We start from the raw sequence: 18345 nt of genomic DNA, 5'->3' as shown, positions 1-18345 counted from the left end.
CTAATAAAACCGGATAGAAGCAGGTAGGTGAAGCTGTGGACAGAGTGCTGGGCCTGGAGGTAGGAGTCCAAATCCAGCCTTGGACTTTTCACTTGCTGTGTGATCCTGGGCAAATCATTTAACCCTGTTTGCCACAGTTTCCTCATCTGGAAGACGTGCTGGAGAAGTAAATGACAAACTGTTCTAATATATTTGCCAAGAAAACCCCAAATGGGTCACAAAGAGTCAGACACAACTGAATAACAACAACAATAAAAAATCAGATGATCAAGTTGTAGGGCTTTATTCAAAATCTAAATGTTGCCTGTTGCTATTCTTTTTTATGGGTTTTAAGTCAAAAGCTATGAAGCAGTCAAGCTGCAGAGAATAGACTGCTGAGTCTGGAGTCAAAAAGACTTGGGTTTAACTCCCACTTCTGACCCTTCCTAGCATGGCAGGTCACATACCCGCTCCAAGCCTGAGGCAATTGCTCAGGACTGTAAGTTATATATGGGTGGAAATTTGTATCATTGGAGAACATTCCTTGTTTGAGAGGTTGGTTCATTAATGGAACCCCCGATGTTCAATATGAAGTTCAAAATATATAATGAGTCATTATCTGACCAGCAGAGGAAGGTATTATCCTGCAAAATGCAAATAAGATCCCAGTGGAAAGATTCTTGTTGTTGATATATCCCTCTGACTCCAGGTGCTTCCTAACATGAGTCTGTCTTATAATTCATTTATGTTTATTTGAGAAGCACTTAAGATGTTTCATTTGCCCTTACATATAAACTATAGAAAAAAAACACACAAGTTAGAGTTAACTGAGAAAGTAACAAGATGTTAAATTTATAGAACAGTGTTTATAAAGTAAGAGAGAAACCTGTGGTAAATATTATAATGAACACTTGCCATCCATGGTATTTGAAGTAGCTACAATTTCAGGAGTGTTTTGTGTGGATGCAAATAGGAGTTTAGTCTTGGTGGAGAGAACTAGCAGAGAAGATGTGAGAGAAAAAAATCAAAATAAAATGAGCCCTCTTATCTTCCTTTTTGTCTGTTATTCTATCTCCTTCATTCAACTCTCTTCATGCACTAGGGTCATCCTATTGACTTCTGACAGTTAACAACACCAGGGGAGGAATGATGAACGAAAACAGAAACAGAGATCCCTTTCTATACCAAGTTCTACAGCTCTACCAGATCTCAGCTCCTTAACTTTTGACAGCTGTGAGCAGAAACAGAAGCTGGTTTTCTCTTATGAGTATGACTCAAAATGGTTGTTTCTGGTCATCCAGCTACCCTGGAAAGCCTAGAACAAGAATTCATTTTTGTTGATGTTTCTCTGGACACCAAAAAACCTAGTTCTCAAGGGCCTTGAGAGTCACTGATAGATGATTCCTAATACTGCATGAGGGAACAAGAAATTTGCTTGGTATTCTTTTAGTTACCAACAATTGGTTCAAGAGTTGTAGACCATAACTCTTGGACAGATGTACTGGAGGCCTGAGCATGGTGGCTTTTTTTTTTTTACAATCCTAAATTTTCACAGAGCATGAAACCCCTTTCCTGATTTTTTCGTATACTTTTAACAAAGACAAGAGATAGTTCCAAATTCTGGTTTTATTAGCTGCCATTATAAATATTTCAAAGGGTAGTATGTTCCTGTGTCGATGGTATAGCAGATTTGGAAAGATCTGCTTCCCATTAGAAGAGATATTTGCATTTCCACTTGCTATTTAAAGATTGGGTTTCAGAGTTTATGCACAGCTAGGCTAAATGAAAACAATTTTTTTTTCTATTTAGCTCAAAATCTTTAAATGGTTGTTTCATAACTATTTTGCAAATAATCTTTTATTATACCACATGATATATGTGATAAGCTGAGAAATGAGAGAAAAATCATCATAACACCTCTTCTGTTTGGTTATAATGAGAGATGAACAATGACTGAAAATGAAACCTATGCAAGTTCAAAGAAAGTAATGGAATTACCACAGGAGCTGTGCCCTTAGTGACCCATGTAACTGAGCTCACTTTCCTCATTTGGCAGCTACATGTGTCCTCCTCTGCCCACTGAATTCCCCTAGGTGTGTGTTTTCCACGGTCACTGCCTGCTGATTTTTAATAATGTGACTGCCCCAGGTACTATAATTGAAACAGAAGAAAAGTTCTTGCTGACCCTTGGAATCCTGCCCTTCATCCCAGAAGACAGTTGCCCCCGGCTTGAAATGATTTCTGAACGGTAACCATGGAGGAGAATTACATGCATAAATAGACAGTCTTGGTTAGTACCCAACAACAACAAGTAATTAGTAAACAATGGCATATAAGCAGAAAGCCTCTTAGACCAGGTCTGTTCATTCTTGACTTACCTTTCCAATCCCTGAAGTGGTCACCAACTCATTATGTAATTTTGTATGAATCATCACTCAACCTTCCTTCTTTTTTCCTCACCTGTAAAATGAAAGAGAAAAGTAGGTGATCTCTAAGGATATTTTCCAACCCTGACAGTCCATGACTCTGGGCTAAGTGTTCTTAAGCTGAAATTCACAGATCCCAAAAGAGTCCATTAAGTAGATTTCCATGAGTATTTGAACTAGGAGAGAAAAAAAAAAACATTTTTATTTTCAGTAACCTCTAATTGAAATTTAGCATTTTCTTCAATTATGAATGTAGGCAATAAATCACAGTTGTATTAGCAATAACTGTGACTTGGTCATCAATAGGAATTAAAGATATTTTCACATCATATTATAGTTATTGCAAATTTCTCAAAATATTATTCTCACTACTTCAAAATTATTGTAGTTATTAAGCCTTTTAATTTGCCTACATTATCTTGTTATTAATTTGCCTACATTATCTTGTTATTCATTGTGTTAATAAGCATATACTGGATGCCCCAGAAGGCTTAATATAGTTTTAAGCTACTAAATCTTGAAAACTGTATTGACACCCCATATGTTACTCTATCAAGCGCAACTAGGTGGCGCAGTAGATAGAGAACTGGGCTTGGAGTCAGGAAGACCTGTGTTCAAAGGCGACCTCAGATACTTACTAGCTATGTGACCCTAGGCAAGTCTCTTAGCTCGGTTTGCCTCAGTTGCCTTACCTATAAAATGAGCTAGAGAAGGAAATGGCAAACTGCTGCAGTATCTTTGCCAGTAAGTCCTAAATGGGATCACAAAGAATTAGACTTGACTAATAATAATAGAAACAACAAATGTTTCTATTTCACAATTTGTTTTTAAGAGTGGTTTGATAACTGTATTTCAATAAAACCGGTTTCCTTTGTAGTCCTATATATTTTATTTTATGCATTTAAAGACATTGTTCTGAGGACTGCTAAAGGGATCCATGCAGGTTTTGCTATTAAATATTTAACAACTAGCTTTCCAGGAGGGGGGGAAATGTATGCATGACAAATTTTTAATGTTATTATAAAATGTTCTCCATCACTTTCTTAAGTCTTGATAAAAAAAAAAAAACAACCAGCAAATCAAGCCCTGGTTTGTAATGTTTACAGATTTTTGAGGTATTTGCTCAAACTGTAAATTTAACATTTGGCTCTCTCCTGGCATTATGAGCTGGCCCCAGCAAACTACTGGGTCCATGACAAACACTCACATACACACAAACACACACACACACACACACAAACACACATACACACACAGAGGAACCCTGGCCCTAAGGCAAACCTTTGTTTACCCTTTAACCAGTTATGGAGGGCCCTAACCTTTTGTAAGAGTGGATAACAAGCTAATCCAGATGGCCACACCCTTAATCCCACCTCCTGCAGAGGATGAACCTGGTGGATCCAGGGAGCTCCAGAGTTTTGAGCTGTAGAAGGTTGAACCAAAAAGGAGTATCCACTAAGTTCAGCATTAATATGTTGAACCTCAGGAGAGGGAGGTTATCAATTTGCTTGAGGAATGGAGAACTGACCCATTTGAGGAACAGAAGTGAGAATTTGAGAGCTGATCCAACTATGGAACCAACTGATGAATAGCCCCAGTACTTTGAGTCTTAGACAAGAAAAGGAGACCAGATTTTCTAGGGGGAAAAAAGTAGTAACTAACTAAGTTCTTCTGTCACTTAGAAGAATCACCTGAACAGCTCTATGTGATAACTTTACTTCCTGAGATAAAGGGTTAATCTAAGGGTAATCAGAAAACATATTCTGATTATTATATTATTATTCTGATTGCCTATGGGTAATCAGAAAACATCTTATTATTTATTGTTTAGTCATTAGTTAGAGTTTTGGGTTTTTTTTGCCTTTTAGAGGGGGAAGGCAGGAAAATTGGGGTTAAGTGACTTGCCCAAGGTCACACGGCTAGTTTTCTTTGTGTTAAGTGTCTGAGGTTGGATTTGAACTCAGGTCCTCCTGACTCCAGGGCCAGTACTCTATTCACTGGGCCACCTAGCCACCCCCATTATTTAGGCTTTCAAGAATAAATGTGCATTGCTATTATTAAAACTTGCTAAACCATGGGCAGTTTGTTGATTTTTACTTTGGTATGTTTTTCATTTTCCCTTCCCTTTAAATGGATTGTGGTCATGGTTATTGACTGATTACATTCATAATGACTCTAGGAGCATGACCTATGTAAAAGGGCCTCCGTGGGATACAGCTGTTGTATAGTTAGAATATAAATAATGTTCATATCATTATTATTGATTGTAGAGGCATGTCCAAATGGCAAAATTATGAGTATGCAATGAGGATTAGCTTGAGCCAGCCAGAAACTCATATTTTCCATTATTTCTTTAGGCTAACTCTGTGCAGCAAAGCTAAATGGAGAATTATGCATTTAACTAATGAATTTGGGACCACTGAGACAACCAGGGTAGATAATTCAGGCAAATTTGTTATCCTTGAATTATCCGGATAATTGTAAAATACTGTCCTTAATTTTGTCTCCAGATAAAACCTTTAGGTTCTTTCTTCTTTTCTTTCTTTCCAATGCACAGTATTTGTTTCCCCCTTTACTCTAAACTAAGTTTTTGTTTTAAGGATACACAGACAGCCTGCCAAGTTATGTTATCTGCATTCAACAAAATTACAATGAAAACAAACTGCTTTGGAAGACGGTGCCCAGAAATTAATTATCACATAGAAACTGAATTCGACAGCTTTTTGTTATCATGATAATGAAATCACTACAACCTTAACACCTGGGGAAACCCGGTCATGCCACTGTTGTGTTTCTGCTAAATAAACTGGGACTAATATAGCAATTTACTTTCCTCTGAAATTCCATGTTTAATAAAACATTTATTTATCTATTTTTATTTATTTTGCTACAGCAGTTCTCTTTTTTTTAGAGACATTCCTTTATTTCTATTCAGTATTTATCAAGTGCCTACTATGTGAAAGGTGCTGTTGTAGGTTCTGGGGATAAAAATACAAAAAAAAACTTAAGCAGTCCTGCCCTTGAGAGGCTTTCATTCCACTGGGAAATGCAGCATATACAGAGATAAGTAAATACAAAATATATGTGAAGTAATACAGGACAGGGGATGCTAACAACTGTTATTTCCTATTTATCCGACTTGTACGTATTTGTCTGTTCATTGTCCCCCCCCCCATTAGATTGTAAGATCCTTGAGAACAGGAAGAACTGTCTTTGGTCTCTTTTTCTATATCCCCAACACTTAGCACAGTGCTCAGCACATAGTAGGCTTGCCTGACATCAGTAAAGGCCTCTTGTAGACAAGTAGCACCTGAGCCAAGCCTTGAATGGAGCCAGGTGTTCTAAAAGGCAATGTTGAGGAAGGAGAACATTAGAAATACAGGTCAGGGAGGGGAGACTAGGGAAAGAGAAAAGAGGGAAAAGCAGCAATGTGCAAAGACATGAGGAGTGAGTGAGGGGGAGGGCAGCCTGTGCAAAACCATGGAATGGAGAGAGATGGAGTACCATGTGTGGAGAGTAGCAACATGGCAGGCCAGTATAGCAGAAATGTAGATAGTATGGAGACACTCATGTAAAATCGGTCTGGAAAGGTAGATTGAAGCAATTCCTAACAAGAGAGTCTATACTTTAGGAAGGCAGTGTCAAGCCACTGAAGTTCCATGATCAGTTGAGTGGCATTTTTACTTCATTTCAGGAAATACATACAGTGCATACAAATCAGTCTTGATCCTATTCCTCTAGCCTTAACTATACTTAGATTATCCCATAAGGCCCTGATTCCTTTTGCAAAGTCTATTTTGCTAACAAAGAACAGTTTGGCCAGGGTGGGCATGAGAACATCAATGGCCAGGCAGCCTAACAGACCAACATGGGCTCAGCCACCTGGCCATATTCCACACACTGCCATCTGGCCTTCCCAGGTAGATTTCCACAAAGCCCGCCTTCTTAATCTTTGAGTATGACTGCTCTCCCAGGCACATATCCAGTTGTTCTGAGGAGAGAGTTTGTTGTTATTTTGAGTTCTATTCAAGTATTAAATATGTTTTGACGAAGTTGAATTGCTAAGGCATTTAAAATTTTTTAATATGCTGCACTTCTCCTCTGCTATAGGCCCAATGATGTGCTATGGCACTTTATTTGACATGCTTCATGAGGTGGTGTTTAGTGTAGATACTGAAGCAAACTATCCTATAAAATACTGTGCTGTAAATATAAACCTTTATGAACCTCTTGGGATAGTCCTTCTAAACTGTGAATTAAGATATTCCATGATTCAAGCTCATAAACTCAAAAGTAGCCTCTGCAATGACTATTAATTTGCTGGCTGAAATCTTGGATAGGGATTACCATTGGCTATCCTTTCCCAATTTGCAGATTATATAAATGATAGTAACTAAGGATACAATTTTAATAATACTTCACCTGTTTTTTAAGACTTGTCTTAAGATTTTCTGGGTACTGGATCTGTGATTTGATCTGAATATAGAATTCTAGGTGAAGGAGCTCTCTCTAAAAGTATAGATAATGTATTAAATGCTTTTCAGATATCTCATTTGATCCTCACAGTAACCCTTGGGGGTTAGGTATAATTATTATCCCCATTTTACATTGAAGAAACAGGCCAACAAAGGACATGACTTGTCTTGAATCATATAGCAAGTAAATAGGGAAGGCTAGATTTGAGCTCTATCCATTACACCACTTACTTGCCACCTAGGTAGCTATGCATTCTTTAATTTATAGTTTTGGAGAGATTAAACAAGTTGCCTATGGCCGTATCTCCGATATACATCAAAAGGTGAACTTGATCCCAGCACTTTCTGACTCTAACCCTAAATGCGTTAAGTAAGGCCATCTCTCTGTCCACTACACTTACCATTGACTCTCTTTAAGAATCTTAAGAGTTTTAATTTTAAGGGTTTTCCATAAAAAGGATTCACCTACCTCTTTAGTGATTTTTCTTCTTTCTTTTTTAAAGAGCCTCCCTATTTCACTGCTGAACCTGAGAACAGAATTCTAGCCCAAGTGGAAAAAACCGTGGATATCTTGTGTCAAGCAATGGGTAAGTTTCCAAGAATCTATTAAAAGAGTATAAATAAGATAAATGACACGTTTCCTGCATCTGCCCTTGCCAAGCAGAGCTTTGACCTTCAGTCTTTTTGGGAAATATGTTTAATTGTTTGCTTTGCTTTGTCACATGCTAGGTGGCAGCAGCTTTTAGTAATGTAGTTTGGTATCTGTATTGGGATACTCATTATCCAATGGGCCAAATAGTCTCTATTTCTTCATGGTCTGTGCTATAAAGGTTGATTATCTAATGCTTTGAAACACTTTCATTGATATTTGCATCAGGCTTGTCAGGAGCCCAGTTCCTACTCCCTTACTACTCACATAGGATAGGTGAAGATAGGGACCTGTTTGTGCTAGTAATGGGGAAACTTAGAGTTGTTAATACTTTCACATTTATAATAGAACTCCATTATAACTCTAGGACTGGGAACAAAATAATACCATCATCAAAACCTTTCCAGATGTAACAGGGCCTAAAATGGCTCCCCCTGCCTGAAGGTCAGGTATTGCTTTTTATGCTCCCATACGGTTTTCTGGTACCCTTAAAGGGGCTGGAGATGTCCAGTGTCACCATTGACTCAAGCCTCCACTGATTATGTTCTCCCAATTTTAAGGGTCTCCAGTGCCCTAGTTCTATTTAACTACTTAACATTAAAATTTGCTTTTTTTTTTTGGGGGGGGGAAGGGTAGGATTATTGTATATACAAATGACAGTGTTGTTCCAGGCTTTCATTTCAAACACTCAACAATATTTCTTTTTTGCTTTTACAAAGAAATATTTACTTTTAAGGCATTGCAAGAATAAACATGCAAACACTCCCCCCATCTTAACACCTGGGTTGTGAGAGACGCACTTTTGACACTACAGTCTTTGGGGAGGGGCAGGGGTTCACTCACGGCTTAACTGAGTTACTACAGAGCATAGTTCCACCAAGTTCCAAGTCCAGGCTCCCATGGGCCCATGTCCAAGAACTTTGGTTTCCCAGGGCATCCCTACTAAGCTGATAGCAATATCCAAGCTGAAATCCTGGCTCCAAGTTTCATACGGTTCAAGCTTCCCATTTCAAGAACTGAAAATGACAAACAGAACAGACTAAAGCCCCAAACCATTTGACAGGCCTTCTAAAGGAAAAGGATAGAAGTAGCCTTTCCCCCTGCTCAGCTCAGTGTGTGGTGGTGCTCATGCTATGGGTGAATAAGACCTTCATTCCCTGCATCCTGCTGGAAAGAGAGAGAGCCTCTCTCAGTCTGGTGGTTTTAAAGACTCAGCCAGACTTCGTTATGCGGGCTGTCCCCTCCCCCCCCCCATATGGTAGGGGGCTGCAGAATGTCTTCTCCCAGAAGCAGGTCTCTGGTGTCTTTCACATACGTGACTCTATCTTAGGTGATCTGGGCATGTGCAAAGCCTCATTCCACAGAGAAATGTACTGTTGTGGACAGTTGGGGTATGATCTGATGAATAATAACACAATACAGTAGAAAGAGCCTTGGCTTGGATCCTTGATCTAGCTCAGCCATTAACTTTTGTGTGACCTTAGGAAAGCCATTTCTTCTCTGTGGATTTCAGTTTCCATATCTTTAAAATGGAAGTTTTGTATTAGATAATTTCTAAAGTCCTGTTCAGCTTTAATATATGCTAGGATTCTTCTGTTTTGTATAACTAAACTCAGCCTGATTCTTTGCAGTTGGGCTTTTCTATCTTTTTCCTTCCCCTTTTCCCTTTTTCCTGCCCAAACTCCATGCCAGTTGTTGAACAAAGTACAGGGTCAGCCATGTTATTAAAATTTGACTATAGATTTCATGTTAAAAGGGGCCCTAAAGATCATCTAGCCCAGAGGTATCAAACATGGAATCATCTCTGTCAGTTAAACTCTTGAGTGTGGCCCAATCTGTAATTGGGAAATATTTAACAAAATAAAGATGCAACAGAACATAAATAATGTTAATGTGTGATTTTAGTCAATATGTGGCCCACAGGAACCCTTATGTACAGGTTAGTGGCTCTTTGAGTTTGACACTACTCATCCAACCCCAGCATTTTAGTGATGAAGAAATGGAAATCCAGAGAAGTGACTTGCCCAAGGTTGCACAGTTAGTAAGTAGCAGAGCTGGAGCAGCAGCCCAGGTCCTCTGATTCCAAATCTAGCTGTTTTTCCATTGTACTCCAAAATAGGCTCAAACTGGGTAAGAAAAGAGTTACAAAAGATGGGAAAGAACTTCATAATTATAAAGATGATTAAACACTTGAAACGGAAGGGAAATTGGGATGCTGTCATCCCTAGAGTATTTAACAATACACTAGACAGTCATCAGTCTTGAGTTTAGGTATAGTCCTTCCTAATGTCAGAGGGCTTGATTCTCTATCCTCTTACAATCCTTTCTGGTTCTATGATGCTACAAAAGGATGACCCCTAACATAAAAGGCTTGGGGCAAAATAGTAAATTTCAATTAATGGGATGGTAGTGGCTATTTGCCAAATCCAAGCTATAGGAAAATGGATTTTTTTATTGTTTTAACAGGAAATCTTACCACTTTTCTGCCTCAAGTCTGCATAAGGAGAACTATTCAGTTTTATGTCAACCTATTTTTCATCACTTAGTGATAATTCATATTTGCCCAGGGGGATTTTTGACAGATGAGTTACAATCACAGTGAGAATTCACAACATTAGCATTTACACCAGCTCTATATTTGCATGTTATTTAGGTTAAGTCTACTACCTAACAATACATCAAGCTGGACAACATCTGTATATTACCATTTCTCCTATTGTTTTCTTCAAATGTGACTACGTAAAACTTTTAATGAATATTTTATTAATGAGTACTGGCACTGTAAATTCTGGTGGAAAAAAACAATTTAAATATAGATCTAGTATTCACTTTCATGAAAAATATACTCCATTTTAACTGGATAAATTTAACTTTATGAATCCAAGAGCATGGATGAATATTTTAAATTAATGATATTTGTAATACATGTAACCACAGGTAGCTATCTTTCCAGACAACTAGCCTTCATTTCTGATGATGATCATTATTTCTTCAGTGAACAATGTAGAGACCAGCATGTGACCAAAATTTCCTTTCTTAGTGTCCTTCTCTGTGCTTTGGATAATAGCATCTGATGCCCATAGGAGTTCTTCTATTAATAGCCTTGATTTCTAGATGCTTTGTCAGCCCAAAATGGTTTTCCCACATTCAGTATGATTTCTCAGAACCATAATAATGTTCTTTGTCAAGCAGGGTTCACTCTGCCCCATATTTCAGCCATATTCTCTTAAGTGGTTAGAAAAACAGGCCATAGCACTCACTACCCTTAGCCAAAATACCAGCTTCCTTGGAACTAATGTGAAAGAATGTGAGTGTGACAGAAATGAAGTAGCATACTTCACCAGCCTCTCTGTCTCTATCTCTCTCTTTGTCTCTGTCTCTCCTTCCCTATTCTCCCTTCCCCTCCCTTCTACCCTTTGCCCCCTTCCCCCATCCCATATTTAAGTTCAGGAGTTGCTCACAGGCCCATTCACACACTCTCATCAGCATGGGAGCTTTGACCCTGCTTTGTTTTTTTTACCTCAGCTGGTTTGCCCCCCTTGGGCAGTCAGCTAATTTCCTGCTCTTGGGGACTAACCTGCCATATTAATGCTGAACTTAGTGCCAATTCCCAGTCAGCCCTGTTTACCACAATGCTGACCAGGTCACATCCTTACCCAACAAACTACTGCTGTTCCCTTTTTCCTATGAGATAAGAAATAAAATCCTCTGGTTGCCAAGTAAGCCTTTTTACCACCCCATCCTTTTCTACCTTTTTAATCTACTCATATTTTACTCTACACACTCTGGTGGCACAGAGGATAGAGTGCCAAGCCTGAAGTCAGGAAGACTTTTCTTCCTGAGTTCAATTCTGGCCTCAGACACTTACTAGCTGTGTGACCCTGGGCACAGTTTCCTCATCTGTAAATACATTCCTCAGTTTCCTCATCTGCAAAATGAGCTGTATAAGGAAATGGAAAACCACTCTAATATCTTTGCCAAGAGGACCCCAAATGGGGTCACGAAGACTCAGACATGAGTGTAAAACAACTTAACAACTAAATACTCTCTAGTCTAGCTTCGTTGGCCTCCTTTGCTCTTCCTCAAACAAGATGCTTTACCTGACTCTAGATATTGTCACAGACTTTCTCCCTTCTCATCTCCAGCTCCTCCTTTCTGTGACTTCCTTCAAGTCCCAGATAAAATTCCACGTGCTTCAGGAAGCCTTTCATCATGTCCCTTTATTGTATTGCCCTTCAGTTTTGTCATATGCCAAGTGGGTATGGTCATTAATAACAGCTCACTCGTAGCATTATTGTGAGCATCAAATAAGATAATATAGATATAGTACTACGCAAACATAAAACAAAGTGGCATAGACCTGGGATCTTTTAAACCACAGCTTCTCTGGGCCTTATTTTCATCTATAAAATGGGGGAGTTGAAATAGACAGTCTCAAAGGTCCTTTCCATCTGTAACAAACATTCTGTTCTGAATTTTCCCTGGACGATAAACTGGTTTACCACACAAGCAAAAGTGAAATACTTGCCGACAGTATTTTTTTTTCATTCTTTGTTGTTGCTGGGAATTTTACAATCAGCAAACAGAAACATTTCAAAAGAACAGGAAGCAGAATTGTACAAGAAACTATGAACTTCTGTTATTTATATATATGTATATATACACACACATACATATATACACACATATATGTATATATAATATATATTTAAACGCATGTTAAGTTTTCTAAAATTCTATTGCCTCCCCTTTATTAACTATCTCCAGTTTATATAGCTTGTTGTCTCCGCATTAGACAATGAGCTCCTTGACAGCAAGTACCCTCATCTTCCTTTCTTTGTATCAACAGTGCTTAGCACAGTGTCTGGCACAGAATAGGAGCTTCATAAATGTTTATTGACTCACTGACTTAGCCCCTGACAGCTCACAGCTTCACCCTCTTCTAGTATCTGGAAATACAAATGTGTGCTGCAGCATCCAGCCCTAAATTTTGATCTTCAGTCTGGTGCCCTGTTCTCTTGACTCACTCAAACATCTTCTAATACAGAATTTCAGGACAGTGGAAAGCACTCCACAAGAAAAGGAAGCAATCTGGTCCTGTCCATACCAGTAACAAGCTGGATGACGTTGGGCAAGTCACAGCCCTTCTGAGCGTCAGTGTGGTCATTGTGAAAGTGAGAAGGGTTGGTGTCTGTTATCTCAGACTCTTTGGAGCTCCTTAAAAAGATGAATGCTTCTAACTCTATCTGCCTTGGTATCTGCTCACCTCTAGTATAATGATAAGGATATGGTTGCAGAGAGGGAGTATATGAGTACTAAAAAAGAATCATTTCCCTTATTGGTTTTTTTTTGTTTTTTTTTTCTCTTGAGTAAATGCCACCTTTTATAAAGCTGACAAGACTCAGTGATTCTGAGAATATAAAAATTTTAATGTATTCATAATTTTGAAAGGAGAATTTATAATACTAAGGGATATTTGGGGGGATAAGATTTCTATTCAGGAGTTTAAATTGCCCTAATGTAGAAACGGTTCAGGCACTCAGTGTTTTAATAGTTATCTCCAAATAAATGGCATTCTTAAGTTCTCCCCTAGTCCAGAGCATATGCTGTTTTTGCATAATTTCTTTAGGATAAACTCCTGGGAGATATCTTCTTATGGTATACACTGAGTTGGCCTTTCAGCAGAGCATTGCTATCATACAATTTATTGCTTTCTTTTAAGTTTGATAGTGTAATTCTAGTAGCATGGGAAGTGGTTATTCTTTGTGAAAGCTACATGATGTAATTGCTATTAGAGAGTTTTACATGAATTGGATGCATGTTTACCTTTGAAATACATGTGTTTTTTTTTCCTTAAATTTCCTAATCTAATGAAAAGTGACAAGGAACATAATTAAAACAAAGCAAAGGATCCCACAATCCATTATCTTGAAATATTTGGAGACACTGTTTATTAAGAAAAACTTTCTGTACCTGCTGAATAGCTTATGAGAGAGATAACATGCAGTAAAGAAGAGAGAGCTAGCCTTAGAGATGAAAAACCCTGGACATAGTCCTGCTTTTTCCAGGCTTTAGCTGTGTGACCTTGGACAAGTCCTTTAACCTCTCCAGGTCTTGGGAAACTCTTAATCTGCACTTAGGGTAGAAACTTCCACACCAGAAAGTTCCTACACTGATAAAAGGATAGGAGGAGGAGGAGGAGGAAGAACTGACATCTAGAGATTTCAAACTGACTTATGTGTTTGAATTATTTCCATTTATATTAAAAATTAAAAACTAAGAGATAAAGGTATCAGTACCATAGTCAGATATTCATATATTGCACATAGGCTCAATACACACATATATCCACATAGACAAAATTTAAGCAATCAGGGTTAAGTAACTTGCTCAAGGTTACATGCCCAGTTATTTCTGGGTGTGGTGCTGAATGTCTGAGCCCGGGATTTGATCTCCAGGTCGTTCTGACACTGGAGCCGGTGCTCTTACTCGCTGTGCTACCTGGCCGCCCCCAAGTGTATTACTATTGTTGTTCAGTCATTTTTCAGTCATGTCCAACTTTTCATGACTCCATTTGGGGTTTTCTTGGCAGAGATACTGGAGTTCTTTGCTATTTCTTCCACTAGTTCATTTCAGCTGAAGAAACGGAGGCAGATAGCATTAAGTGACTTGTCCAGGGTCACACAGCTAGTAAGTATCTAAGGCTAGATTTGAAACCAGGAAGATGAGTCTTCCTGAGTCCAGGCCTGGTGCTCTATCCACTGTCCTACCTTGTTAAAATGTGTGCATCCACACATACAAAGCTACATACATATTCATACCCATATGCACATATATAAGCACATACATTTATACATATATACATATGTATGTACATATATGCTCACAACACACATATATTCTTATTTAGTCATTTAATCATGTCTTATTCTTCATGACCCTGTAGACTATGCTATCTATAGAGTTTTCTTCGGAAAGGTACTGAAGTGATTCACCATTTCCTTCTCCAGTGAATTAAGGCAAACAGAGGTTAAAAGACTTGCTCAGTGTCACATAGCTAGCTATTAGGGTATGAGGCCAGATTAGAACTCAGGCCTAGTGTCCTATCCACTGAGTCATTGCCTCTCACATATATACATACATGTGCATATATACATACATGCACACACCTATACACACATGCACAAATGTATGCATGTACACACAAACAGCACGTCTATACATATGCAGATATATGCAAACACATGCATGGAAACATACACATGGGACATACATAGTCCCATACCAGCATGCTCTACCTCTCCATCCCTGCTGAAATTCCATGTACTAGAGATGTTTAAAAATGTTTTCATTTGAAAACTCAAAATCATTCCTCAGCTGTATAGAAGGTAACATGGTAGGGGTGACTAGGTGGCACAGTGAATAGAGCACTGGCCCTGGAGTCAGGAAGACCTGAGTTCAAATCCAGTCTAAGACACTTATCACTTACTAACCATGTGACTTTGTGTAACACCAAGCATGAGCAGCTTTCCAGAAGAATGCTACTATAAACAGCCTTTAAGGTTCTGATAACACAGTATAGTGAATACTCTATTTATTCAATAACAAATCAAAGCAAAACATTCACAGAAAATCAAGGTACAGCATTCACAATATTACAACTTATCACAGAAAATCACAGTATAGTATTCACAACAGCTTATCATTAAAATAGCCACCTAGTTTCCACTACTGGTCACAAAGTTTTGAACAAAGAACAATCATCTCAAAGTACAATAGTCAAAGTCTTCCACTCATGGGGCACACTAAGTTAACTAAGTCACTTATTCAGCAATCAATTACTAAGTATCATTAATCACTAAGTACAATCATTAGAAAATACACAGACCCTCCATCCCTAGGTCACTAGTAACTACAATTTCATCACTACTCAGTACCATGAAGAGGTCTTCATCTTGATGGCAACTCCTACCTTAATCCACCAGTCACCTGGATTCAAAGGCAGACAGCTCCCACTTCCTTGTCCAGCTCTCTGGGTAGGTCCTGCTCCACACTGAAGGTCACAGGGTCTGGTACACATCAGATCCTTCACGATTTCTGTTCCTGGGAATTCAAGGCTCAACCAAGCCACAAAGTCCCTGCATGTGGGTCATGCCTCTTCAGTCTTCTGCAGCTCGTTCAAAATATCAGAATCACCTTATCCAGCCTGGGGGGAGGGGGCTCCTGGGCTCCTGTTCAGAAGAAGCTCCACCACCACAAGTTCTCCAGAAATTTTGACTCAGTTCATTATTTTCATCTCTCTTCTATAGCTGCTCTGCCTCCAGATTCTTGTCCCAAGACATTCTGACTGTGCATCTCTGGGGCTTTTCTCATACACACAGCATTAGCTTCCTCCCTCAGCCAACCCCTTCCTGCTGTGTCAGCAACAGGAGACAGGAGTTCATACCTTCTGTTTCTCCAACAGAGGCTTGATCAATTACTGTTGTACCTGGTTTTCCCATCCCCCTACCTCAACCCTCCCTCAGGGAAATGAGCAGACTGCCAGGTCAGTTCCACCCTCCTCCAATGGATGTCCACCTTTACCCAATCAGCCCACCTCCACAGAGGTGGGTGGGCTTCCAAGTCAGGGAGACTTGGCACCAGCGGGAATTTTGAGATGTGTACTGACCAATCACTGTTCTTGGCCTCTGCAAGTTTCTTTTGCCTTTTTTTTTTTTGCTTTTTTTGGAGGGCAGTTGGGGTTAAGTGACTTGCCCAAGGTCACATGGCTAGTTTTTGTGTTAAGTCTCTGAGGCTGGATTTGAACTCAGGTCCTCCTGACTCCAGGGCCGGTGCTCTATTCACTGCGCCACCTAGCCGCACCACCTCTGCAAGTTTCTGCTTGCGTAATACCTAATCATTGGCCATGTGGTATCCCTTTAAAAGCTGGAAATAATGTCCGTGAAGACTCACTGTTCGATTTGGGCCTGACCCTAAACAGTCAAGTGGAAAATAAAATCCATTTCCAAATTTTACTCTTGGGGATCTCTTGTCTCGCTCCTTTTGGCACAGCATCACTAAGCGCTAAGTACCTGCTGCCTCTGCCAACACAAAGAGATCTTCAAATTCAAATTAATTACCATTACATCTTGGGCAAGTCACTTTACCCCAACTGCCCCTATGAAAAGCAAAAAAAAAAAAAAAAAGAGGGTAACGTGGTATAAAAAGAATGCTAAATTTAGATTCAGAGAACCTTTCAGATACTACTTCTGACATTTACTATCTATGTGACCCTAGGAAAGTCTTTCCCTGGGCTCATGATCCTAAACCCTGGGTTCAAATCCCTATTTTATAATTTATTTGCTTTCTCACCTTTAGCAAATCACTTTCTCTCTGTGCTTCAGTTTCCTCCTTTATAAATAAAATGGGGGTATTGAATTACTATGACTTTGGATGACATCTCTGAAATTGTGGACTCTTAGAACTATCATATACCTGAGCATTTAGCCCCCAGTTAGGCCCCAACTGGCCATACCCTTGCTCTAGCCCTGCCAAAAAACAAAACACAACAAAACAATCTATGAATGGAAACCATTCAAATTCATGGAGCTTAGTTTCCATCATCCTTTCAATATTTACTTGTTTATGCCATATTTATGCCCTGACCTACTTCTGAAAGGAGGGACATGATTTTATTATTAAAAATTATAACTAAAGCAAGTAGAAAAGTTCTAACTATATCAATGCATACTATAATGTGTATTTATATACTACTACAGTTTCTAGGTGATGCAGTGGATAGAAGACTGGCCTGGAGTTAGGAAGACCTGATCCAGTCTCAGACACTTCCTAGTTATGTGACTTTGGGCAGATCGCTTAAACTATCTTTTCCTCAGATTCCTCAACTATAAAATGGGGATATTAACAGCAACTACCTTATACGAATTTTATAAGGGTAAAATGACATAATATTTATGAAATTCTTAATGCCTGGCACATAGTTAGTCCTTAATAAATGTTTGTTCACTTTCCCCAATATACCTCTGAAATGAGGCTGTAGTTCCATGAGAGGAAACTGCTTTCTAAAAGCCAATCGTTTTTGCTCCTTTTTTTTTTTTTCAAAAGGTAACACCCAAGTCCAAGGTTGGGGTTTACTTGTAAATATATACAGCAGGACATTTATTAAGTTATCATTAGATAGGCCTAAATCCATACTAGCATAATCTTATAAAGCACTAACAAAGAACAGGGGCATTCTTTCATATGCACAAAGCAGTATCAAGAATGTGTCATCTTTAAATGCAGAGAGAGAAGCAGACAGACAGACAATAGGGAGGGAGAGAGAGGGAGAGAACTAGCAGAGTCAAGTCAAGTACTAGCATAGTCAATAAGCAGCCATTACAGGCTGCTTCTTTTCAGTACTTATGTATTAGTTTTCTGTCAAGCACCATGTTATGCTCTGGACGTACATTCATCCCTCCCTCTCTCCCCCTAAAAGTCCTTGCATTCTGTTGGGGTACACAACAAATATATGTAAATAAATGCTTTTTTCCAAATTAAAATATTTTATTATTTTCCCCTTAGACAATATCCTGCCTGTGATCCATATCGACAGTGTGACATTGGACAAGTCACTTAAGGTTCTCAGTGTCCGAGGCAACTCCCTAAGATTTTAAGTTGCAGAACAATCACAGGTTCCAATTGATAGAAGAAACTTCTTCAGCGGCAGTTTCACCAATGAAATGACAAGTCTGATCCAAAGATAGATAGATAGATAGATAGATAGATAGATAGATAGATAGATAGATAGATAGATAGATAGATAGATAGATAGATA

General features: G+C 38.8%; 1 protein-coding gene across 1 annotated transcript in view; it reads left to right on the top strand.

Moving 5' to 3' along the window:
• Positions 1-18345, top strand: part of SDK1 (sidekick cell adhesion molecule 1) — a 1154843-nt gene that overhangs the window by 774964 nt on the left and 361534 nt on the right. The window contains exon 11 of the mRNA XM_069084769.1: positions 7384-7467. Coding sequence (XP_068940870.1) covers positions 7384-7467 — 84 coding nt within the window. The remainder of the gene's footprint in view (positions 1-7383; positions 7468-18345) is intronic.

This window comes from Petaurus breviceps, unplaced genomic scaffold (genome assembly GCF_028583685.1).
Source record: "Petaurus breviceps papuanus isolate PSGF00001 unplaced genomic scaffold, PetGlider_PUasm1.0 175, whole genome shotgun sequence".
In the NCBI taxonomy this organism is placed as follows: Eukaryota; Metazoa; Chordata; class Mammalia; order Diprotodontia; family Petauridae; genus Petaurus; species Petaurus breviceps.
The sequence above is the reverse complement of the archived record's forward strand: the minus strand, read 5'-3'. Positions and strand labels throughout refer to the sequence as shown.